The sequence below is a fragment of the Anomaloglossus baeobatrachus genome, chromosome 12 (assembly GCF_048569485.1).
Source record: "Anomaloglossus baeobatrachus isolate aAnoBae1 chromosome 12, aAnoBae1.hap1, whole genome shotgun sequence".
NCBI classification, from domain to species: Eukaryota; Metazoa; Chordata; class Amphibia; order Anura; family Aromobatidae; genus Anomaloglossus; species Anomaloglossus baeobatrachus.
In genome coordinates, this window is record NC_134364.1 from 112,517,993 (window position 1) to 112,544,172 (window position 26,180).

At 41.8% G+C, this 26,180-nt stretch overlaps 1 protein-coding gene across 1 annotated transcript in view; it reads right to left on the reverse strand.

Annotated features, from left to right (window-relative positions):
• Window positions 1-11,527: 11,527 nt before the first annotated feature.
• The window catches only part of FUT8 (fucosyltransferase 8), a 251,645-nt gene continuing 236,992 nt past the window's right edge, over window positions 11,528-26,180 (reverse strand). Inside the window, exons 10-11 of the mRNA XM_075330812.1 lie at window positions 25,096-25,246; window positions 11,528-17,046 (exon numbers count right to left, since the gene is read on the reverse strand). Of these exons, the coding sequence (XP_075186927.1) occupies window positions 16,729-17,046; window positions 25,096-25,246 (469 nt within the window). The 3' untranslated portion in view covers window positions 11,528-16,728. The remainder of the gene's footprint in view (window positions 17,047-25,095; window positions 25,247-26,180) is intronic.

Consider the following 26,180-nt stretch of genomic DNA (forward strand, 5'->3'; position numbering starts at 1 on the left):
CAGCAGCCTCAGAATTATATGCGCCCTCAGTAATATGTTACCCCCCCACTGATGTCTATGCCACCCAGTCTCCCCAGCAATGTCTATGCCCCCCCCAGCGATGTCTATGCACTCAAGTCGCCCCAGTGATGTTTATGTCTACCCAGCAATATCTATGCCTCTCCAGTCTCCCCAGCGATGTCTATGCCCCCCCATGTTCCCCTAGTGATGCCTATGCCCCCATGTGCCCCATTGATGTCTATGCCCCTCTATGCGTCCGTGATGTCTATGCCCCTCCATGCGTCCCAGTGATGTCTATGCCCCTCCATGCGCCGCAGTGATGTCTATGCCCCTCCATGCGTCCCAGTGATGTCTGTGCGCTCCAGTGTTGTTTATGCCCCTCCATGCATCCTAGTGATGTCTATGCCCCCCAGTGATGTCTGTGTATCCTAGCCTTCCCAGTGATGTCTATGCCCTTCCATGCACCCCAGTGTTGTCTATGCCCCTCCAAGCGTCCCAGTGATGTCTGTGCGCTCCAGTGTTGTTTATGCCCCCCCCAGTGATGTCTATGCCCCCCCAGTGATGTCTGTGTATCCTAGCCTCCCCAGTGATGTCTATTCCCCCTCCTGTGATGTACATACTGTAGCCCTCAGCCTCTCTTGTGATGTATATATAGCTGTCTCAGTGTGCATGGCTAGGTCAATTAAAGTAACTGCCACCAAGCAGCGTGCCCTGCACCGCTACATGCCTGGGAGGCGCTGAATGGGACACAAGTGGAGGTGGTGAGTGAGGCTGCTGCCAGCTTCCCCGTATTAAAAATATCTCTAATGTGTGTCTGTATGGACGATATGTATCTATGTAGGTCAGTGTATATGACTGTGTATAGATGTCGGTTTAGAAATGTTATTTGTGAATTGGTCTTCAAAATGTGTATATATACGTATACTGTATGTGTACATATCTGTGTATGTGCGTGTCTGCATGTGCATGGTGCCCATTGATACTCTTTTGGCCGATGCCCAAAAAAACCTGGAGCCGGCCCTATCTAAACATCCAAATCAAGGCAAGGTCAAAGCCAAACCTATGGCACAAAGTCACCTAAACCCTACAATTTGGGAGGTGTCAGTCAAAAATGTTTTATGGCTTCCTCAAAGTCTTCTGATTGCACATGTATAGGTAAAAACAAAACAACAAAAAGATTGGACATGTGGGATTGCAATATAGTCGATGACTTTTGTTCGCGCAAAAGCAGAAATGAAATACACTGGCATAAACATTTTGCAACATTTTAAAAAAACGCAAGCGACTAATTCTGCTAAAACATCTGGATTAGGAATAAAAAAACCCTACAAAATAATGAATTAAAAATCCTCAAAAAAAATCTAAAAATTTAACATAACTTAAAGGTGCAAATGAAATAATGAATAAGGTGCAAGCATAAAAGTCCAAAACAATGGCAAATGAAAAATTGGAGCTATAGGAATCAATTCATCATTTGCAATTTTTTAACAGTCAAAATGTAAGAAAAAAACAAGACAAGTAAATACAGACATGAAAAGAGGTGCAAATGAAAAATATGAAAAAAACTAGAGCAAAAAAAGGACAAATGAAATAATCGGGCAAAGTTTTTGGTTACACCCAGATGGCGGCTTGTCAGAGTCCAATAAAGGCAGACGCTATCAACCCAAAGAGCACAAAGCCTACCTTTAGGCCATGTGCACACTGAGAAATGTCTAAACGCATATTTTTCAAGAAAGAATGCGTTTCACTTGCTTCTTACTAGCGATCTGCATGTGTTTTTGACATAATAAACGCAGGTCTTTTGGTCTCTCTCGGTCAGTCGGTCTCAGTCTCTATGTCTCTCTCTGTCCATGTCGATCTCTCCCTCCCACCCCCTCTCTCATACTCACTGATCCACGATCACCGGCGCGGCGCTGCACGGCTGTCACACTGCTCTGGTGGCTTCTCCTCTTTTGAAAATGCCGGCCGCTCATTATTCCATCACGTATTCCCTGCTTCTCCCGCCGCCTATGATTGGTTGCAGTCAAACAGCTGTCACTCAGCGTGGGGGCATGTCAGACTGCAACCAATCACAGCCACCGGTGGGCATGTCTATATCGAGCCCCCCCAGCCTAACAATATCAGCCAGCAGCCGCCTGGAATTGCCGCATACATTTGATGCGAAAGTCCCGAGACTCTACCCAGCTCATCCCGAATTGTCCTGGTGCGGTGGCAATCAGGGTAATAAGGAGTTAATGGCAGCAGCCCATAGCTGCCACTAAGTCCTAGGTTAATCATGGCAGGCGTCTCCCTGAGATACCTTCCATGATTAACCTGTAAGTGAAAGTAAATAAACACACACAACGAAAAATCCTTTATTTGTAAGAGAGACAAAAAAACCCCCCTCTTTCACCACTTTATTAACCCCTCAAAAACACCTCCAGGTCCGACATAACCTATGCAAGGTCCCACGACGCTTCCAGCTCTACTACATCGGAAGCTGACAGGAGTAGAACACGGCCGCTCCTGTGAGATCCATGCAGCAACTGAAGTGAGTCGCGCGATCAGCTGTGCTGTCACTAAGGTTACCCGCGTCCACCGCTCTCAGGTGGAGGACTGCAGCTGTGGCCGCGAGTAACCTGAGTGAAGGCACAGCTGATCACGCTGCTCACTTCAGTCACTCGGGATTTGCGATCACAGGTGAGTCCTTCACGTGTGACCGCAAATCAGGCTGCCACACAGAGAGAGAGCCGCGCAATCACAATGAAGTCGGGTGAGGCTCTGACATCACTGCTGCGGACTCCTGTGTCCTGGCACTGACCTCAGAGTTTCATCTGAGTTCATGATCGCACACACAGACAGAGCCGCGGGATGACAATGAAGTTGGGTGAAGTTCATCCGAGTTCATTCTCATCGCCCGACTGTCTGTGTCTGCTGTCAGTGGGCATGTAGCAGAGCTGGGGGACCGCACTGACAAAAATGCATCCAAAACGCATGTAAAATACATGCGTTTTGGATGCATTCTTTTAGTCAACACGCAGCGTCACGTCTGCCAGAGGGTGCGTTCTTTACCGCACTGGTCAAGACGCAACGTGCGCACATAGCCTTATACACAGAAAACAGAACTTCTCTTTTACTACTTTTTCAGCAAAAAATTACCATATCATTTACTTTTAATTTTGCATATGAGATTGATGCAAATCTAGGCAAATTCTATCCTATAAACGAGATGTGTATAATGGAGTTATTGTCTGTAGAGAAGGCAGTAACAGTTTGATCACAAGCACATACGTAGCGCTGGTAATAGGCAGCTAAATTGCATCCGCTTTATGCCACCTCCTTATCACATGCTGCCAGCTTTCCATGTCCTCACTGGGTGTAAGAAGAAGGCTCCTCGTTTGTCACGTCTTATCGGCTCCGGGATGAAAAGCATTTGAAATTCAAACTAGAAACGCAGTCAACAAAACATTTCCATTAATGGATGAGACTCGCCGCCAGATAAGAGAATCGCTCAGCCGTGCTGAATTTGGCTGCTACTTTTTAACTTTGAGTAGATGGTGGGGGGCGCTGAGTTGCCCGATTGAAACGCACATCTGATTAACAGAACGAAACGAATATTAACATCAAGTCCAATGCTTTTTAATTATGGAGTTGTGCCACTTGCCCATGATCTTGAACGAGGTTCCTGTGGTTCGAAAGTTGGGGGTTCCCAGAAAAGAGCAGCAACTAAGAATACATTTCCCTTATAGTAACCTCTTTATTTAGAAATGGTGAGTAGAGGTTCCACAAGGGTGAAAACAGATTCATAAAACCTTAAATGTGAAATTGGCCAACTCTACCTCCAGTCTAGGCATAATACTTTAGATGAGGATAGACCATTTGTTTGGGGCACTGCTCCATGGAAGAATGAAGGGGCAAACCAAATGTAGCAGTCACTTTTTTGGAGAACGTGACTTGATACACACGGCACTTCTGGGGTGGTGCTCAAGTAGGGTCCAAAACTGTCACAGGCCTGCAACACACATCCGTGCCGCCGGTACGTGTTTGCCATTTTTTGCACGTACCGGCGGCACGGAGACACGTTCAGCAATGCTACCCTATTGTAGCAGGCACACACACGTAAAACCACACGGAACGTGTGTCCGTTTGTACGTTTTTCTAAACGCTGACATGTCAGTTTTTTTCTCCGGCAGCACGGGTGTCACACGGCCCACACCCGTACCACACGGGTGTAGTGTAGATGTGGTCCCGTGTGACACGCGCCGGAGAAAACACACGTGTCTGTGAAAAAACCCCAAAACATTTACTCACCTTCTCCAGCCCTCCTGTCTCTGCCGCTGCTGCCACTTGCTGCCGACCGCCACTCATTATTCTCATTTAATATTCACTTCACTGCCTGGCAGCAGCATCGGGGAGACGGCAGGGCTGCAGACCGAAGATCAGCACCACGGACAGCAGCGCGGACAGCAGGAAGGACCACGTGAGTATGTAAATTACCGGTTCTACGTGTGCTATCGCGGATAGCACACGTAGAACACACGTGTCCCGCACGTACCAGAGACACGTACTTACCTGCACGCAACACGCAGGGGAAATACATGTCTCTCGGCATGTGTGTGATTTTCACGTGAGTGTGGCAGAGGCCTCAAGTAGATGTACAAACTTGGTCCTACAAGTTCTTCTTAATTAAAGACCACCATTCACATTTATCTTGAGTGACAAGTTTTTACATCTACTTTTTTGGAAGAACGTCATACAATGTGTTCCGACAAATAAACAAGCCTTCTTCAGGTTCCTTCTTCCATGGACCATAACCCTAACAAGTGGTTCATCCTCTTCCAAAGAATTACATTCTGACTAGAGGCCAAGTTCAACATCTTTGCCAGTCAGACTAAAGTGGCTTGAAGATCCACGGTCTCTTGGTGACCAATTCCCGCACAAAACAAAAAGGTGAGTAGTATACCTTGCTACCTGCAGGATATTTTTGACCTTGTAGGCTACACTCAGAAGCCCCCTTCTCTCCTGCATCCCTCCTAGTACATGTCTATCCCATTCAATAGCTGTTGGCCCACAGTTGTTCCTCACAGTCTCGCCCATCCTACTCAACCATTTATTTTAAAATGGAAACCCAACATGCATGATCTCCCTCCCCCCCCTGCTCCCGGAAGAGCTGGAGACATGATAGTCTATATGAGTGGGTAGGGAGAAGCCACAGGTGATTTGCTTTGGACTAGTCATCCATGACCGGCCCATAAGAGTACGTAAAAGTAAGGGATCAATCACACGTCAGTTTTTCCTTGCACAAAAGCTGCTCGTGTTTTTCAAGTTTAACTTTTGTACTTTTTTGTGTTGTGGATGTTTAAAGGGATTGTTTCATGTACACTATTTATACTGGGGAAAGGCATCATTGTCTTTGCGAGAATACAATATTTTTTTTCTACATTCTTTTCTACTGGGAGAATAGAATATATATATATTTTTTCTATATGCTTTTCTATAACTAAGCTTTCTTTTGTATAGGAATAACATGAGTTTAGTTTGAAAAAGAGAAGGCTGAGAGGAGACTTAATAGCAGTCTACAAATATCTGAGAGGTAGTCACAGTGCAGAGGGAACTACCCTATTCTCATTAGCACAAGGAAGTAGAAGAAGCAATGGGATGAAACTTAAAGGAAAGAGATTTAGATTAGACATTAGGAAAAACTTTCTGACAGTGAGGGCAATCAGGGACGGGAGGTAGTGAGCTCTCCATCAACGTTAATATTCAAGCGGAAACTGGATAAACATATAGCTGGGATGATTTAGTAAAGCCTGCTCTCGCAGGGGGTTGGACCCAATGGCCCTTTAGGTCCCTTCCAACTCTACATTCTATGATTCTATGAACAAGATAGAGCCTGTTTCCTGATTATTGCTGCGTATCAGGAAGCAAGTGTGTGTACACCAAAGCCTGCAGCTGATGTCTAATACAAGGGAACAGAATGAAGATGATGATGAACTGGCTGTTCTGCACAAGTTTGGATCCTGGGGTGCTACATGACAAGGACCCTGCTAGCTATGGTGGGTTGAACAAAGGGCCCCGCGAGCAATCGAAGGGCTGAAGAGGAAATCCCAAAATGGACATAAGCATCACATGCTACTAGAACAGCATGTCCATCTTGAACTGTCCTGATACCTCTCATCCTGCTCCCTCTTTGACCAGCTACACTCTGGCTTCCGACCACATCATTCCACTGAAACTGCCCTGACCAAAGTCACTAATGACCTACTAACCGCCAAAGCCAAGCGGCACTACTCTATCCTCCTCCTACTGGACCGGTCCTCTGCCTTCGACACAGTAGACCATTCCCTCCTACTACAGATTCTCTCATCTCTGGGCATCACAGACTTGGCGCTATCTTGGATCTCCTCATACCTAACCGACCGAACTTTCAGCGTCTCCCATTCTCACACCACTTCCTCATCTCGCCCCCTATCTGTCGGTGTCCCCCAAGGCTCAGTTCTTGGACCCCTGATGTTCTCCATCTATACCTTCGGCTTGGGACAGCTCATAGAGTTCCACGGCTTCCAGTATCATCTCTATGCCGATGACACACCGATCTACCTCTCTGGACCTGACATTACCTCTCTACTAACCAAAATCCCACAATGTCTGTCTATTTCATCCTTCTCTGCGCGATGCCTAAAACTTAACATGGACAAAACAGAGTTCATTGTCTTTCCTCCTCCTCACTCATCTCCTCCAACAAGCCTCTCCATCAAACGTGATGGTTGCTCACTCTCCCCAGTCTCACAACCACGTTGCCTTGGAGTACCCCTCGACTCTGCTCTATCCTTCAAGCCACACATCCAAGCCATCTTCATCTCATGCAGACTACAACTCAAAAATATCTCCCGGATCCGTGCTTTCCTTAACCAAGAATCAGCAAAAACATTAGTGCATGCCCTCATCATCTCCCGCCTTGACTACTGCAACCTCCTACTCTCTGGCCTCCCTTCCAACACACTTGCACCCCTCCAATCTATCCTAAACTCTGCGGCTCGCCTAATCCACCTCTCCCCTCGCTACTCCCCAGCCTCACCACTCTGCCAATCCCTTCACTGGCTTCCGATCACCCAACGACTCCAGTTCAAAACACTAACCATGACATACAAAGCCATGCACAACCTGTCTCCTCCTTACATCTGTGACCTAGTCTCCCGGTAACTACCTGCACGCAACCTCAGATCCTCACAAGATCTCCTTCTCTACTCCTCTCATATCTCCTCTTCCCACAATCGCGTACAAGATTTCTCCCGTGCATCCCCCATACTCTGGAATGCTCTACCACAGCACATCAGACTCTCCCCTACCGTGGAAAGCTTCAAGAGGAACCTCAAGACCCACCTCTTCCAACAAGCCTACAACCTACAATAGCCCTCAGTCCAGTAGACAACTGCGCAACCAGCTCTGTCCTCACCTATTGTACCATCACCCATTCCTTGTAGACTGTGAGCCCTCGCGGGCAGGGTCCTCTCTCCTCCTGTATCCTTACCCATTCCCTGTATACTGTGAGCCCTCGCAGGCAGGGTCTTCTCTCCTCTGTATCCTTACCCATTCCCTGTATACTGTGAGCCCTCGCGGGCAGGGTCCTCTCTCCTCCTGTATCCTTACCCATTCCCTGTATACTGTGAGCCCTCGCGGGCAGGGTCCTCTCTCCTCCTATACCAGTCTGTTTTGTACTGTTAATGATTGTTGTACATATACCCTCTTTCACTGTAAAGCGCCATGGAATAAATGGCGCTATAATAATAAATAATAATAATACTTTCTGTATATGCTTCTAATACAACCAATGGCATACTTGCTAGGAAGTCTGCCAAGCGATTAACCCACTAAGGCTCTATAAAAAAAGCTTGTAACAAAGCATGTGTGGTGCACACCTCCTTTTTACTGAGAGAGGAGTTTATACCAGCAATCTTTGCGTAGTCTGAATTCCTCCTTCTAGCACTTTCGGGTTGAGATTCAGCAGACATTCACTGGAAGGAGATTTCCCAAAACCGTGGAATTATCCTTATTATAACTCGGGTAGTAACATCACAATCTAAGCTATAATTCTCAAATCCTAGTGGGTGCTATCCGATAAAACATTGTCAGTGTTATATGATGGTGTGAGTAAGACCCGAATGCAGGGAGTTTAAATAAGGTGTGGTACTGGCAACTGGCCACAGCAGGATGTAGATTGTACCTGCTGAGCAATTAGAACACATATCCAATCTACCGGATTTCAGGTCTCAGTCACACCAGTATACTTTGATTGTACAGAGCTTTTTGCAATACAATATTCCTGTAGGATGAATACATTGGCGTCTGGTAACACACAAGACAATGGAGCAGGATTGCAAATAGAAATAACACAAGGAATTCCAAACTTACTAGTTTAAAAGGTGAATTTGCTTACTAGTTTGAAAGGTGAAGGTCCACAATTTCCCTACTATCGTTTCATGTCTTTTGAAGCGGACCATGATGTAGGGGCAGAGTTCCTGATTCCAGTGATGTTTCACTCACTGTTTCAATATAATCAGTGTTTTATCAGCAGGAGATTATCACTACAGGACTAGGTATTCTACTGCTGTGCAACCCCGCCCACACCTCTGATTGACAGTTTATACAGAGCGGAAGGACTAGTTGGCACAAAACAGCTAGTCCGGCAGTGATAATCTCCTGCTGATAAAACACTGATTTAATTGAAACACCACCACCCAACCTAATAAATTAAACATCGATGGAAATCAGGCTGTCTTCCCCTATTGGAAAATGTTTGTGAAAATGTACTTGTTTACCCCCTGGTGTGTTTTTAGTAGAAGGTTTACCAAATTTTAGCAGAAAATATGACTTTTTGATACAGAAATATAAAAGAGCAGTTTTGATTTTACACAATATTAATGAGACAATTTTGAAGACTATGGGGCAACAAGTCAACGAAGATAAGACAAAAAAGACTAACTGTAAAAAAAAAAAAAAAAAAAAAAAAAAAAGAGGATGAATCAACCCTTAGAATGTTCTGAAAACGAGACGTCCTTTGTTACGCGTCTAATAAGGTTCCTAAACTACAGAACTCTTCACTTTCTACCACGCACACCAACTGTGCCGTCAGTCCCTCGGAGGCATTCATTATGCAGGATGGCACAGTCATGCAAAATGTATTTTTGTGTTGCGTCTGCCAGTCAAAACGACCAATAAAATGACCTTGATCCCTATTATCAAATTTTCTACCCACTGATTTCCTGATGTGTTGACAGCAAACTACAGTATATTTAATTAATTCAATATTGTACATGATAAAAACGAACTAAAAAGGCAGTGGATTCTCAAAACAGAATATCCTGGGAGCAGACTTTGCTTGTAAATTTATTTATTTTTTGCCTTGAAGGATTTTAAGTCTTTGGTCCTAACTTAGCATTTGCAGTTTTTATTTGTTATTTAACTTATTTTGCACTAAATTCTTCAAAATAAAACTTGGTTAATAATTTTGTGCAAAATCAAAAATGTTTTTTTTGGGGACCTTTTAGTGCATAAAAGGTAGGATAAAATCCCTAAAAACCCTAAAAGTACTAAACACTAAAATAACACTAAAAACATGATCAAAACACTAAAAACATGATCAAAACACTAAAAACATGATTAAAACACTAAAAGAATGAGCAACACTAAAAACATGAGCAACACTAAAAACATGAGCAACACTAAAAACATGAGCAACACTAAAAACATGAGCAACACTAAAAACATGAGCAACACTAAAAACATGAGCAACACTAAAAACATGAGCAACACTAAAAACATGAGCAACACTAAAAACAAAAAAAACATGATCGAAACACTAAAAACAAACACTAAAAACATGATCAACACAAAGTATGAACACTAAAAACATGATCAAAATGCTAAAAACATGATCAACACTAAAAACAAAAAAAAATGATCAAAACACTAAAAACGCGATCAAAACACTAAAAACGTGATCAAAACACTAAAAACGCGATCAAAACACTAAAAACGCGATCAAAACACTAAAAACGCGATCAAAACACTAAAAACACGATCAAAACACGATCAAAAGACTAAAAACACGATCAAAACACTAAAAACGTGATCAAAACACTAAAAACGTGATCAAAACACTAAAAACGTGATCAAAACACTAAAAACGTGATCAAAACACTAAACGTTATCAAAACACTAAACGTGATCAAAACACTAAAAACGTGATCAACACCAAAAGCATGATCAAAACACTAAAAACATGATCAAAACACTAAAAACATGATCAAAACACTAAAAACATGATCAACACTAAAAACATGATCAACACTAAAAACATGATCGAAACACTAAAAACATGATCGAAACACTAAAAACATGATCGAAACACTAAAAACATGATCAACACTAAAAGCATGAACCCTAAAAACATGATCAAAATGCTAAAAGCATGATCAACACTAAAAACAAAAAAAATGATCAAAACACTAAAAAACACTAAAAACATGAACACTAAACATTCTCAAAACGAAAAACAAAAAAACATTATCGAAAAACTAAACAAACACTAAAAATGATCAAAACACTAAAAACATGATCAAAACACTAAAAACACGATCAAAACACTAAAAACACGATCAAAACACTAAAAACACGATCAAAACAATAAAAATGTGATCAAAACACTAAAAACATGATCAAAACACTAAAAACATGATCAAAACACTAAAAACATGATCAAAACACTAAAAACATGATCAAAACACTAAAAATGTGATCAAAACACTAACAACGTGATCAAAACACTAAAAACATGATCAACACTAAAAGCATGATGAAAACACAAACATGATCAAAACACTAAACAATGAAAATCACTAAAAGGTAACAAAAATAAACATAAAAATACTCAAGATGGGGAGTAAATAGTAGTGAAGTGCATTTGTGCCAAAATGTTGCAACTTCTGTGGTTCATGAAGTTTCCACAAAATAAAAAATGCTCTTTAGTTTTAAACTTACCTTTTTTGCAATTTTCTTTTAGTGCAAACAGCTGCATGGTCTGGAATAAAGGCCACAAATTGTGCAGAAAGGCAAAAATAAAAAATATATATAAAATCAGCCATGCTAAAAATCAGTGGGATCTGAAGTGCATTTATGACTTTTGTAAGTCACAGTTGATACAGATAAAGTTGGGATGCTGAGGGTTAAATCAAAATCCCCACAGCTCAAAATACCCAAGGAAAAAAGGTCAAGCACTAACAAAACAAAAAAAATGCCTAAATTACAAGAATTTGTTGCAAATCAAAATCATGCTAAAAACAATGTAACCTAGGAGTCTTTATGAAAGGCATACATCTTTATGGGGGAGTGATCATAGGGAGATAAGCAGATTTAATCTTGGTGGTTTTTGAAGGGAAAGGGAATAACGAAAGCTGAAAAACTAAAACTGGCCAATGCAAGGAGTCATTCGGCTCTGTTGCTTTGTAGCATTCAAATCCAGCTAAGAACGACAGATCCAAGAGCCCCATTTAAAACAATTTTTTTTTTATTCATATTGGTAAGTGCACATTGTAAATTCAGACTTAAGGCAGCAAAACCACAATGGGAGACATATGGACGCAAGGTGTAAAGAAATATGTGAAACAAACCGAAATATGAGTTACACCTTAGATTCTTAAGAGTACCTCTCTTTTAAATCTGACGACAGCTTTAAACATGCTTGGTCTTCTGTCAAGCAGTTTGATCAGGTAGCCACCTGTAAGATATGCCCTGCCTTCAGAAAGGGTATATGACCAGTGTGTCTTGTTTTATAGACAGTGATTGAATACCTTGCTGAGCCATATTCCATAATTGTTCTAAGAGAAAATATGGCAAAAAACCCACTTAAGTAAAAAGAAAACACCATTATTTTAAGACATTAAGCACAGTAAATCAGGAAACTTGCTATATCCTTGAAGGTACCCCTCAAGTGCAGTCATAAAAACCATTAATCACTATCATGAACTTGATTCCCATGAGGACCACCCATTGAAAGGAAGACCAATAATTACCTCACCTGCAGAGGATAAGTTCATCAAAGTTTTCAGTCTCAGAAACAGCAAACTGACAGCAAATTCGATACAGTCCTCGTTTATGATGCACAGACATCAAGTAGCAGACATTTCAACATCCAAGGTTCAGTAGAGATTGCAAGGAAGCAGGACTTTCTGGATGAATTGCTGCAAAGAAGCCACTACTGAGGACCGCAAACAAGAATAGATGTGTTCTGGCCAAGCAACAGAAGAATATTAGCAAGGGGAAATCTGTGCTGTGATCTGAGGAGTCAAAATGTTAGATTTTTGATACCAATCAACAGTTTCAAGATGTGTGTTGCACAAAGTTAAGCATAAAAAGGCAGGTGTAACTGTGGGGGGCTTTTCTGGTTACACTGTTGTTGACTTATTGTAAATGCAAAACAACTTACCGAGCATGGTAACCATAGTATTCTGGTTTGTGCTTAGTGGGACCTTCATGTGTGTTGCAAAAGGGACAATGATCTAAAACACATCAAGGCTAGGAGACCAAGAAGGAGAAGGTAGAGACTGCATTAGATGACATAGCCCCACAACTGTCCAACCTCAACCCAATTGGGATACTATGGGCTGCATTGAGTTAAGGGAAACCACCCAAGTGCTCAGCACCTCTGGGAACACCTTCCCAACTACTGGAAGCCATTCTAGGTGGAGACCTGATCAAGGTGCTTCAGAAAATGGCAGAGGGGTGTAAAGCAGCCAAATAAAAATGGAGGGTACTTTTAAGAATGTCAGGTTCAACACAATCTGGTTCCATGATTTTTTTTTTTTTTTAACGCCTTATCACTATATGGTCTACTTTGTGGTTTTGCTGCCTTCAGCCTGAATCTATTATGTGCACATTCCAATAAGAACAATGGAAACGAGTGCATGAACTGATGTGTCCAAACTGCAGAGGATAAAAATCCAATGTTTTAAGCAGAATCCCACCTACAATTCATTACCAATCACGTTCCTCCCATTTTTCTTTAATTTTAAGGCATCATTACATGACAGATGCAAGTAGACAAAACTCTAGGAAATGACAAACAGTGTGAACACGACAGAGACTGTCTCATCTATCTATAGGCTGAAAGGCACTCCGACAACAATACAATCTAGTCACAACAGAGCCCACCGGGCGTTTCCTACTTTCCTACTACGATTGTACACAGTTTTCTGGTCCTTCTCTCTGGAAGAAGATGGGGGGACAATGAGTTGTGGATATCGGCAATCTATTAACCACACAAAGGCTATTAAAAGACAGTCAGTAAAACAGTTAAAGGGATTGTCTGGGATAACTAAAAACTGGACCAGAGGCATGGGTGTTAAAATGTGTCTGCCATCAACCCAGTAGATCCAGCACCGACAGCTGTGGTGGTCTACCCAACACCGGAAGAACATGCATAACTGTTTTTCTGCCGTAGGACCACAGAGAATTATGATTGGCTGCAGCAGTCAGGTGAAAGAGAAAGATTCTTCTTAACAGACCGCTGCAGACAATCCCAGATCTACAGAACAGTGACATCACTTCTAATGGTAGAGTGGCCAACCTCAAGGATGACTGAAGAAGAGTAGGGCTCACTTTAGCTTTCCCTACATCCATGCTCTCGATAAAGTTTATATTTAGCACAGGAAATGCTTTTAAAGGGGTATTCCAGTTGTAAAGCAATATCACCAATTTTTCACTGGGTGTGTGTGCTCAACCACGGCTCCATTCACACAAGGAATTTGAAATCCCCTCTATAGCAATTAGTGGGGGGTGGCCCATGGTCAGACCGGTACTGATCTACCAGTGATCACTTCTCCAGTGGATAGGTGAAAATTAATGATAAGTCTTTACAACTGGAACACCCCTTTAAAGGGAACTTGTCACCAGTTTTTTGGCCTATAAGCCACAGTCACCACCAGTGGGCTGTTATATACAGCATGTTAGAATGCTGTATATAAGAGCCCACTGGTGGTGGCCGCAGCTTATAGGCCAAAAAACTGGTGACAGGTTCCCTTTAAGGTTGGGATTAAAAATAAATAAATAAAAATTGAATGTGGCCAATTGGATTGTAAACATGGACACGAAAAGCAATTGTACATTTTAGGTTGATTAATTCACATACAATTTGGGCAATTTTGTTCGACTAATTGCGAATTACTGCTTTCACGTCATAATTCTGCAATCTGCAGAGCTGAAATCTCTACATCTGCATAAAACTTTAATTATACAGACAACTTTTTTTATCCCTTGATTGCATTTTGTTTTTTTTTTTTTATCATCATTCATTTTTTTTTTAAGCTAACGACTAATTTCAATTTTAACCAGCAGAATTTTAAGTTCAGCTCCGGAGCTGTAACTCCGACTTTTCAATGTATTTTCAAGTTTACTGAACTTTTATGAAAGTTATAGAATGTGTAGAATTGAATTTTAAAAGGGAATATACTTTTTTTTTCTAGATAAAGGGGTTTTCTAGGATTGAACAATAAGCTATCCTCTCTCACACACTGATGCCGAGTCCTTTAATTATTTCACGAGGCCTAGGGAAATGAAAAGTTGTTGTTCTCAGCCAGACAACCTCTTTAAATTCTGTAAAAGCCCTTTAATGGGATTTTCCACTTGAATAATGAAAGCTAGGATTCCAACGGGCACCTGACCAGTTTTGTATAAGAAGGAGGCTGGCCGATTTGCTTATTTTAATAGCTAAGCCAGCCCCCTTTGGATTCAGAAAAAGAAGGATGCTGGCTCAGTTTCTGGCTCATAAACATCACTGGTCACAGGAGAATCCATCTTTTTTGTCAAAATAAAAGTGAAAGAAGGGTTGCCAGGTCCGCTGCAGATAACTACAACCAAGTCTTATTTTTAGACTTGTCACACAATTTTTTTATTTTAGAGATGACCCATTTAAAAGGAATTTGTCAGAATAATTTTACTATTAAAACCAGTGGTGTGGCTGTGTAGGTCTTAATAAAACAATAAAAAATGATACCTCATTTGTAGTAATCGGATGTTCCAGGCCTGAGAAATCAAGCTTTAAAGCTGCATGTAAATTAGTCTGGAAGTGCACTGGGGGTGTGCCAATATACTCAAAGCATTTTCAGGTTGATGTGTATATATCTTTAAAGCTTGAATTATCATCGCTGGCAGGTCACATTACTACTGTCACGATTCACCTGTGGCTCTGATCCTTGCAGAGCCATTACGTTTTGTCTATTGCTCGGTTGTTTGTATTCCCCGGGTCCTTGCTGGTGGGCGGGGCTTGTTTGGTGCCTCGTTCTGGTAATCGCCTTGTTTTATCTGTGGGCTGTTTCCACTGGAACTTCGTCAGTGATGATTCTTGTTCTGCAGTATTTGCTTCTGGTTCCTGTGAGTTTGTTCTGATCCTCGTTCCGCTACCTAGACTCCTCTACCTGTCCACCGCTCTGTTCATCTGGTCTGTCCTCCCTAACCCTCTGCTTGTCTTGTTCCCTCGGTCCTGCTTTCCCCCTTTTGAACTGACGTTCCTCTTCAGCTTCTGACCTTGGCTTGCTCCCCACCTGTACCTGATGTTACCTCCCAGCTACCAACCTTAGGCTTCCACGTGACTTCGGCTCGTCTTCCTCTATTGCACTGACGTAACCTCCCGGCTCTGACTCTCTGCTTGTACAACCATTCTGCTACCTCCCCGTCTAGATACTGGTGACATCTAGTGGGCAGGCGCCACATTACACCTAGGAGCTCTACATCTCTGTGTGTGTGTACCCCTGCCCCCTGGTGGTAGCATTACAACTACAAAATAGGTATCATTTTTACTACTGTATTAAGACCTATACAGCGGTGTGACCGGTTGTGCCGTAAAATTCTCCTGACCATAAATATATGAGCACAGGCAAACTATTCTTACAGAGATTGACTCAAAAGTACTTTTAGCTCCATTAAAAGATCCAATCTGTACACATCAAAACATAATAACGAAGACATCAGAGAAATCAATAGACAAATTAAGAGCGCTCCTGTGTACCGTCCTGCAGCAGTCCTTACCACAGGGACCTTTTTTTTTCACTAATTTGCACAAACTTATAAATAGGTCATTTTTTTATATTATTTAATTGTTTGTTATCAAAGACAATGCCAAGAAACACGAGTTTAAGAATCATCTCATGGAGAATTTATACAAAAAAAAAAAATTTCTTCCTACAGTAACAAACAGTGAATGGTTTTGTCTGCGTGATGAGTCATTTGTGTACTGACTTTCTCATGGTCTTGCTTAAATCAAACGTCTTCGAGTGAAACCATCGGACTTCCTTCCCTTGGACTGGGGGCCATTTCTGTAGTCAAAATGCTACTTAAGAAGAGGAATCCACACAGTGCTTCAGGCTGTGCCGGATTCTCACTGACTGGCATCATCGCTTAAAACCTTGCAAGTATAAAACGTCTTCACGTCACCCTTAATTGCACAATATGGCAGTGTTTAACGTCTTTCAGTTAATGGCAGAAGGAGAGCACCACGCTCTATTGATCAGCCGGATCGGCAGACAAGGTTGAAACGTTAACGAGAGAGTTTCGTACGGTGAATGTTCTGCACATTGGAACTTCAATTAAAATCCCTTAAAGATTAAACAGGCTTCCATCTTGACGTAACTGAAGTTCGGTCTCTCCGGTGTTCCAGTGGGCACGTGATAGCTTCCGGTATCAGTCCGTCGTCTTCGCTCATTTGTCGGCATCCGGATATGTCGGGTATTTGATCGTTTCAATTTTTTCCTTAACTTTGTATGATGGATAAAGACCGGTACGGCCCAGTTTACGATTAACGCCCTTTGAGTAGCCATCCCAGTGATTTCCGGCCACGCCGATAACATCCCCAGGTTCCATAGGGATCTCGTCTGTGTTTCTCGGATGGTGGGGATAGATTGCAATTTGGTTATGAGCATTTTGTCCTCCAAAATAATAAATATCATCCAGGGAGTGAAAGTTACCCGAGGCATCGGGGTGGAGTGTCTGCATAATCTCATAGGCAACTCGACAGACCTGCAAGAGAAGGAAAATCATTAACTACTAAACGAAAAACAATGAGAAACCTAAAAATATAAAGTTCACTTTCCGTTTTGGTTACTTCCGCCACAATCCTAAAACATAAAAAGCATTTCAGAGACCAGAATGCAGAATTACCAAACTAAAATTACGTCATAAAACGTTTTTAGCGCAACTTTTTTGGGCGGAAACTTTTCACATTTTTACGCCTACTCTGGCGTGTAGAAAAAAACAAAACGGGTAGGTGTTGACTAATTCATCAATTTGTGCCTCAAAAATTGGATAAATTAGGATACTGCAGGTAATGATCGACATCCATTTCATTCGCTGGTACACAACACCGGAAAGATATGTCAAAATTCTTTTAGAGGCACATGCCCTTTAAAAAGGGTTGTTCAGAACTTTATATCGATGGCCTACCCTGATCATGAATGGCAGATAGGTGGGGGCACGGCACACCTTGCTCATGAGTCAGTCAGCTGTTCTTGGTGCTGGTGGCTGAATCTTATCATTTGCCGATCTCCGTCAACTGTATAGTGATTGTGGCCAGATACTGCACATCTGCCCTTATTCCAATTAACAAGGGTAGATCTATATAGTTGACGGACCTGGGTAGATGCTATAACATCCAGCTGTCGAGACTTATAACAGCTGATCAGCGCGGGTGCCAGATGCTGCATCTCCGCCGATATATTGACGACCTGTTTTAAAAATTGGCCATCAATATAAAGTCTAGGACAATTTGGTGCATCTTACTCAAGTCCTCCCAACTTTATAAGATCTGTACCAACTGATCTACTGGTTGCCATAAAATATACTGCCAGCTTGTGTACATTTTTGTAATACGACTATCCTGGAGTTGTAAAAAGGATGCCATACTTGGACTAAGACCGTAATGCCTGCAGAAGTATGGAGGGGTTATTTTCAGCCCAATTCTGTATGAATTAAATCGTAAAAAATCTGGTATGTTCTACCAGACTCTGTATGTACCTGAGCATGTACAACACTTCACACATATGGTGTTTTATGGCTTTGTAAGTAGAGAATACTAAGGAGCCATAAGACTACTATAAATAGGCATCCTGAAGAAGGGTTGTCAGCACAAAATTACAGTGCAAACCAAGCACCATTAGTGGCTGAGAAGTTCAGTTTACCTTCCAACTTACTGGTGTTCGATCCATCTTTGTCCATGAAGGTCTCCTTTAAAGAGCAAATCATGACAAAAGGGGGGTGGGGCAAAGAAAGATGGAAAACAAGCAGCTGGAACTGACCTGTCTGGCCACACCAATGGTGCACCAAGCACCTGTGCTTGGTTTGAACAGTCATTTTGTATCGAAAGAGCCTCCTTACAAACTGGTCATACAATGACAGTAATTGGCCAAATGTGTCCTCAAAGGTAACAAGGGAGTAAACCTACAACAGAGGTGTCACAACTGATCTCCTGTAGAAACAAGGAATCATGCATGCTGAAATTTAAAATGCCCAGTTTATACTAAATCTCAACATTTGTCGTTGGTGGAATGTCAGTGTACACAAGATGGATCAGCCATGAGATTGGATCTTAACAAAAGGGGAAATTGAGGAAACCCTTTCTCGTAGGGAAATAAGTAACAAACATAACACTAAGGGAAATCCAGACTAAATGATCAGTGATTTTTGGAACGGTTGTTGGCTGGAGACTATAGGCTTAGGAGATGTTCCAGACATTTGAGAAGATGATGTATTTTCCAGTTGGGAATTGTGGGTAGGAGAAGGACCTGTAAGTCAGATGAGGCTTTCCGTGACATGGTCTGCTTGTGTTAGCGGGTGGCAGTTTTCATTATAATCAGTGGTTGCTGTTTAGCAGTCAGTCCCGTTTTAGCATGATGGAAACGCGTTGGGTCAAGAGCACGACGGGTTAAAATTCTGCAACAACAATCTAACAACCCGTTCCGGCTGCCAAGAAATACATTGTTTGTCAGCGTAATTACATTTAACAATACAAATCTGACAGTGGAAACCGCGCGCGCCCTCGCTGCCATGCTCCGCACATTGATTTATATGATATTGTGCTGCATCAGCATCTGCTGCAGAACAATTACGTCTTCTGCGCGGCCGCCTTGTCATCTCGTCTGTCTGCCGAGGATCCCGAGACACCATTGTGAAGAACGGGGGAACTCTCGGAGAACAAAAGTATCTCACATATTGCACAGAAATTGTGGTTTTTACATAAATAGAATAGAAATTGCAGAAAAGGTGGCGTACGATATTCTAATGCAATTCATTACGAGCCCCTTCCTGCGCTGCAGGAAAAAGCCGGGGTCTGGAAATCTGGACTTTTGGGGTTCTACTAACCACACACAGATGTTGACCTACGTCAGGTTTGGGAAACATCATCAGGGAGGGATTCATCAGAGATGTTACCCCTATCAGTAATATTTACAAGTACAGCACGAGACCACTGACCCAACAGTTTGTAGCTGGAAGGTGATATCTCTGGAAGCAGATGGGACAACCGAAGTGGGGCATTGAGGAATTCAAGGGATAAGCAATTTCATGATATTCCCTATCTGAAAAAGGGTTTACGATAAAATGGCCACCCATGATGTAATTGAAACAGCAGCCTATTTTCGGTATTAAGAAACACAGCTCTTGAGATCTGTATTTCAACTGACAGAAGAACTGTATCTTAAGCACACATGCAGGAGAAGGGCTTTGACAGGAGAAGAAATAAATCATCTCACATGAGTAAGCACAAAGGACCAAGGTTAGAGGGAAAAAAAAATGTTTGTACTTAGTTGAGAAGATTTATTCCATAACCCTTCTCCTCGTACCTCCATGAGCCATGTGCTTACGATACAGCTCGTCTGTCAGTTGAGAGGTCTCAAGAGCTGGTGGTTCTTTACACTGCAGCCCAACCAGACACATGACTAAGACAAAATGGCGTTGTGACGAACTACTGGTTACCAGATGCAACTAGTGACTGGGAAGTCACACAAACCGCAGGTCAGGAGCCAGGAGGTCACGTATGAAACACAGGGATGAAGCAAAGCTGAAGTCAGAGCACAAGTTGGAGGTCAGAAGCCAAGAAGTCAAGTAAGGTACATAAAGGGGGGGGGGGGGCGCGGAACAGAGGTCAGGGTAGAAGCCGGAGGTGAGAAGCCAGGAAGTCACAAGGTACACTGGGGAAAGGGGGAGCTGAGGTTAGGGTATAAGCCAGTCAGGAGCCAGGGAACAACGTCAGAGTCAGGGACTTGGGAGGAGATGGGTAACAACTAGAGTTGAGCGAGTACCTAGCTATTTGTAAATTTATACTCATAACGAATAATGTCTAATACTAGCGTATTCGTTCCGAATACTCGCATGAATAGTACGGTATTCGGGTTACTCGTTACTTTGAGAGTTCTGCCCCATTGACTTGCATTGAACACGCTATTTAGAATGAATACGCGAGTATTAGAGAATACTCGTTCTGAGTATAGCGAATACGAATTGTTAGGTACTCACTCAACTCTAGTAACATCAGGTCCTTGGGGTAGAAGGACAAGATCAAAGCACAATCAGGAGCCGGAGCACTTACTGCAGGCAGGAACTACGACTGACGGCGTTCCCGGATGAGGTTGCTTCTTAATAAAGCAGAGCAATCCCGCGGAAAAAGGTGCCTGGAGAGAGGTCCCTCCCAACACAAGCGCAGGAACCAAGGACAGGAAATCACCAGTCTACCGGCGCAAAATACAAAACAGAACACCGGGTCTGCTGGAGAGCAGAGCACCATGGATCAGAACCATGCCAGGCATTTGAATTACTTCACCGGGAACATCTTATTACATTCTTCAAAAACATCCTGAAAGCATGATCGTCATTTTAAAAGCATGATCGTCATTTTAACTTTTTTTCAATTATCAATAGTACACGTGAAAATAATCTCTCTCGAATTGATCATTCATTCTTAAAATTCTCAATTCAAGGGTTAACTCTGTCAGTCAATCTAGACCATCATATTACTAAGATAGGAGATGACAGTTGGTGCTCATACAGTTTTATGAAGAACCGTAACTGTCGTTTCAAGAGAACTTGCAGCAGAATGTCTAGGAGATGTTTAGCTTGATGAGATGGTCACTCCTCTCGAAAAGCTCTTGAGGAGCTTAAGTCAAGAAATAAATGAAAAGCACTCACGGAACATGAAGGACACTGATTGTATCCATTAACTTTTAGAAGCTTACAGAGTTTTAAAAAAATGCACATATTTCCCAAAGGGTTATTACTTGGGAATTGGAAGTCTTTAATTTGGCATCTCCATTAATTAGCTAGAGAAGAACATGTCTACAAACTCTTGGGTCTATAGACATTAGATTAAAACCATCCGAACTAACAGACGTCTGTGAGATGGGTCAACTATTCAATGTGTAGGGCTGGCCAACTTTTCCAAAGCAGATGTTGGCCATTTTGAACTCAAATACCCAATCCTATTATTATCCAGAGGTCGGCAACTTTGTGGTTGACTTTTTGGCATAAGATTTGGTGCAGAACGGAGAGAAGAAATAAAGCATTGGACCGAAGATATTAATATAAACGCCAGAATACCTTTATAACTTGCTTCTCTGTCCACACCTGGGTTATTCCTCACAAGACGACACACAAATAGTATTGTCGGCTCAGCTTCTAAAGTGGCAGAATGACATCCTAGAAGTGCACAACATGTCAGCTTCTCACATCAAAACCCAGTGATGAGGGCAAACGGGTCCCGGATTTCTAGCAGGGTCATGTCGTGGGAAGTGTCAGGATGAATTTCTATAAATTGGCAGCCTTATGTCACCAGTCTCTTACAGAGTCGTAGTGAGACGTGAAAGCTTCAGCATTGCTGAGAATCCCGAGGTGACGAGCTACTTATGATATGCCAGTCATTTCTTTTTTTTGTTGTAGAACATTTTGGTATCAGTTTATAGCTTTATACACAAATATACTGTATTTATAGCTTTTACATATTCATATAAAGGAACCTGGTGGTCTAGATCTGGGTTTGTGGATCGTGTTCTTTTATATAGCCACCCAGAGAATCAAATATTCTCTTATCGGAGCTAAATCATAGATCATATGTCAAACTTAGCCCCATACCTAGCTCCGGACATGTCAAACATATCCTCCATTTTTAGCTCTTTGACTGAAACATACCCATAGCTAGCTCCTGAACCAAACATATCCCCTATCTAGCTCCTGAATGTCAAGCAAAATCCTCCATATTTAGCAATCTCAACCCATCAAATATATTCCCTTACGTAGCTCCCTCACATATCCATATCTAACTCCTTCAAAGGATGAAACACATCCCTATATCTAGAAACATCCACCCATTAGACATATCCCCATACCAAGCTCCCTGACTCAAACATATCCCAATATTTAGCTCCCATTAAATATATGCCTATATTTTGCTACTCAATCTGTTAAACATTTCCCCATATTTAGCTTCCTCACTAATCCAAAGATATCCCCAGATCTAGCTCCTGACCTGTCAAAGATATCCCCATATTTAGTTTTCTAATCTATTAAAAATATCCCCATATCTTGCTCCTAACCAAACATATCCCTGTATCTGGCTCCAAAGCCATCAAATACATTCCCATAGCTAGCACCAAACCCACCAAACATATCCTCAAATACATCCCCATATCAAGCTCCCAATTCAAAACATAACCCCATATCTATAACCCAGCCAATCAAACATATCCCCATATCTAGCTTCTGTCCCATCAAACATATCCCCATATCTAGCTCCCGACCCATCAAACATATCCACAAACGTATACTCATATCTTGCTCCTGACCCAAACATGTCTCTATATATGTAGCTCTCAACCTATCAAACATATTTTCCAACAGATCCCCATAGTTAGCTCCCGACCCAGCAAACATATCTGGCTCACGACCCTGTAAACATATCTAGCTCCAAACCCATCAAACATATCCACCTATCAAGCACCTGACCCAAACATATCCCCATATCTAGCTCCTGAAACTGCCAAACATGTCCAACATATCTATCTCATGCCCATCAAACATATCCCCATAACAAGCTTTCGACCCATCAAACATATCCACAAACATATACTCATATCTTGCTCCTGACCCATCAAACATGTCTCTATATTTATAGCTCACAACCTATAAATCATAACCTCCAACAGATTCCCATAGTTAGCTCCCGACCTAGGAAACATATCCACCTATCAAGCACCCGACCCAAACATATCCCCATATCTAGCTCCTGAAACTCCCAAACACGTCAAACATCACAAACCCATCAAACATATCCCCCTATTTATCTCATATCCATCAAGCATATCCCCATATCCATCTCATGCCAATCAAACCTATCCTCATATCTAGCTCCCGACCTATCAAACATATCCCCATATCTATCTCATATCCAAACATATCCCCATATCTATCTCATATCTAAACATATCCCCATATCTATCTCATGCCAATCAAACATATCCCCATATCTATCTCATGTCAATCAAACATATCCCCATATCTACCTCCCGACCCATCAAACATATCCACAAACATATACTCATATTTTGCTCCTGACCCATCAAACATGTCTCCATATATATAGCTCTCAATCTATCAAACATAACCTCCAACAGATCCCCATAGTTAGCTCCCGACCCAGCAAAGATATCCTCAAACATATCCACCTACCAAGCACCCGACCCAAACATATCCCCATATCTAGCTCCTGAAACTCCCAAACATGTCCAACATATCTACCTCACACCCATCAAACATATCCCCATATCTACCTCCCGACCTATCAAACATGTCCACAAACATTACCCCATATCTGCGGTTGCGTAGGGACAAGAATATAGCATTAATGGTTCTTGGAATATGGAAAGGAAAAACTAAAATTGGCTGCAGAGTCAACGGGTTAAGGCGAAATCACCCCCGTCCCTAAGATTTTGGCATATGAAACGTCTTCTATTATTTTCCGCCATAATTTTAAGAAATGACATAACACTTTAGATGACTCCGGCACTGGGTTATTAAATCCGCTGCACATGATCGATGCGTAATAGAGGGGAGTGTCAAAGCGCTGAAGACTAGAACATAATAGTATTGTAATAATTTTTTTGACTTTACCTCAAAGAGCCCTGAGAATACACAAAGCCGATTAATGGAATGACAAGGTGGCCGGCGTTATAAAGCGAGTCCATCCTTAGAGATTTATTACTTAGTGCAACCTGAAAGCTCCATCAATATCTCATCTATTAAATTAACATTACACTAAATGACAAAACACTCCCTGCCCTACCGCAAAATTACTCTAAAGTCTTAAATAGAACTTCAGAAAATGCAAAATCAATCTACATGGCCGAATTCATTTGCGTGCAACATTTGGACAGAAGTCTAAAAAAAATTGGCGGCTCTACGACAAGCCCAGTGGCTTTGCCTGAATTCTACAGCGATGGGAGGAATGTACAAAGTGACAGCTCTGTGTAGACAATTAAAGGGTTTTTCTCATTTTTATAAATGGATATCATTGGATAGAGCTTGTAAAAACAAGCACTTTTACAATTTACTGTTTATTTAAATGTGCAACCGTTCTTAAGATACTCACACTTGTCTATTGTTTACAGCTCGTTACCATGGCAACGAGCTTATGATAAAAGTGTGAATATCTCAAAAATGGCTGAAATTTTTTAGAAGCAGTAAATTGCAAAACTGCTTGTTTTTACAAGCACTATCCAACAATACACATTTATGAAGATTGACCTAACCCCTTTAAGTACACAGTATATACCATAGTGACACTGCAGAGGAGAATTGATTAATTGAGACAGATGTTCTCACTGCAAGTAGAGAGAGTGACCATAAAAAGGATCAATAACTGCACTAAGGGAACACCATGTCCAATATATCGATGTGATGTGGCTCTTCTACATCACTGATGAGCCAGTCACAAATGTCACCAAAGGCAAAAGCTTTCATCATTATTGATCCATCTTGAGAAGAAGAATCAAAGCTCGAATGTCATACTTGTTCCTTAGCTGAACTTACCTGCGAGGAGAAGGTGCACACAAGAAAGTCCGATTGTGATAAGAAATGGATATCTAGGATGACGCCCCGCAAGGAATTTTCTGTGTATCGATTGTGCAGACCGGCTGACCACGATATTGAGTTATCACTGATGAACTCATACTGGGGATATCTGCAGTAAAAACCACAAATGAAATCACGTTAGGGAATTCAGATTTTGCACCACGTGGTGGAGATTCATACATGGAACCTCCAAAGACCGAAAATAACCAGTATACCTAAAAAAGATCTGACAAGAGGCCACTTTGAGTGTTCCATTTTTTGTTTTTCTTAAATCTGCCATACGGTTCCAGAGATGGGGCCTTGCTTAACCCCTTCACCCAGGGCGAGAGAGAGCAGTAACTTTTATTTTTCAGTCAATCTTGCCATATGAGGGCTTATCTTTTTGCGGGACAAGTTGCACTTTTAAATGAAACCATAAGTTTTACCATAGAGTGTACTGGAAAACTTCATAAAAATTATATGTGCGGAAAAATTGCAAAAAAAAAAAAAATGCAATTGCATGATTGTTTTGGGGGTATTTTATTTTATGTAGTAAAACTGATGTGTCGGTGTGATGCCTCGGGTCGGTGTGCGTTCGTAGACACCAAACATGTATAGGTTTGCTTTTATATAAGGGGTAAAAAAAAAAAAAATCAGAATTTTGTCCAAAAAAAGTGGCTCACTTTTTGTGCCATTTTACGCGACCCCTCGTGTTCTCAGTTTTTGGGCTCAGTGACGGGTTATTTATTGCGTCTCAAGCTGATGTTTTTAGTGGTACCATTTTGCACAGATGCTATGTTTTGATCGCCTGTTATTGCATTTTGTGCAAAATTTGCAAAGACCAAAAAAATGTAATTTTGGCATTTGGAATTTTTTTCTGCCGCTACGCCGTTTACCAATCAGATTAACTGATTTTATATTTTGATAGATCGGGCATTTCTGAAAGTGGCAATACCAAATGTGTATATTGTTTAATTTTTTGAACCCTTTAATTTTTAATGGGGTGAACGGGGGAGGGGGGATGATTTGAATGTTTAGCTTTTTTTTTTACTTTGCTTTAATTT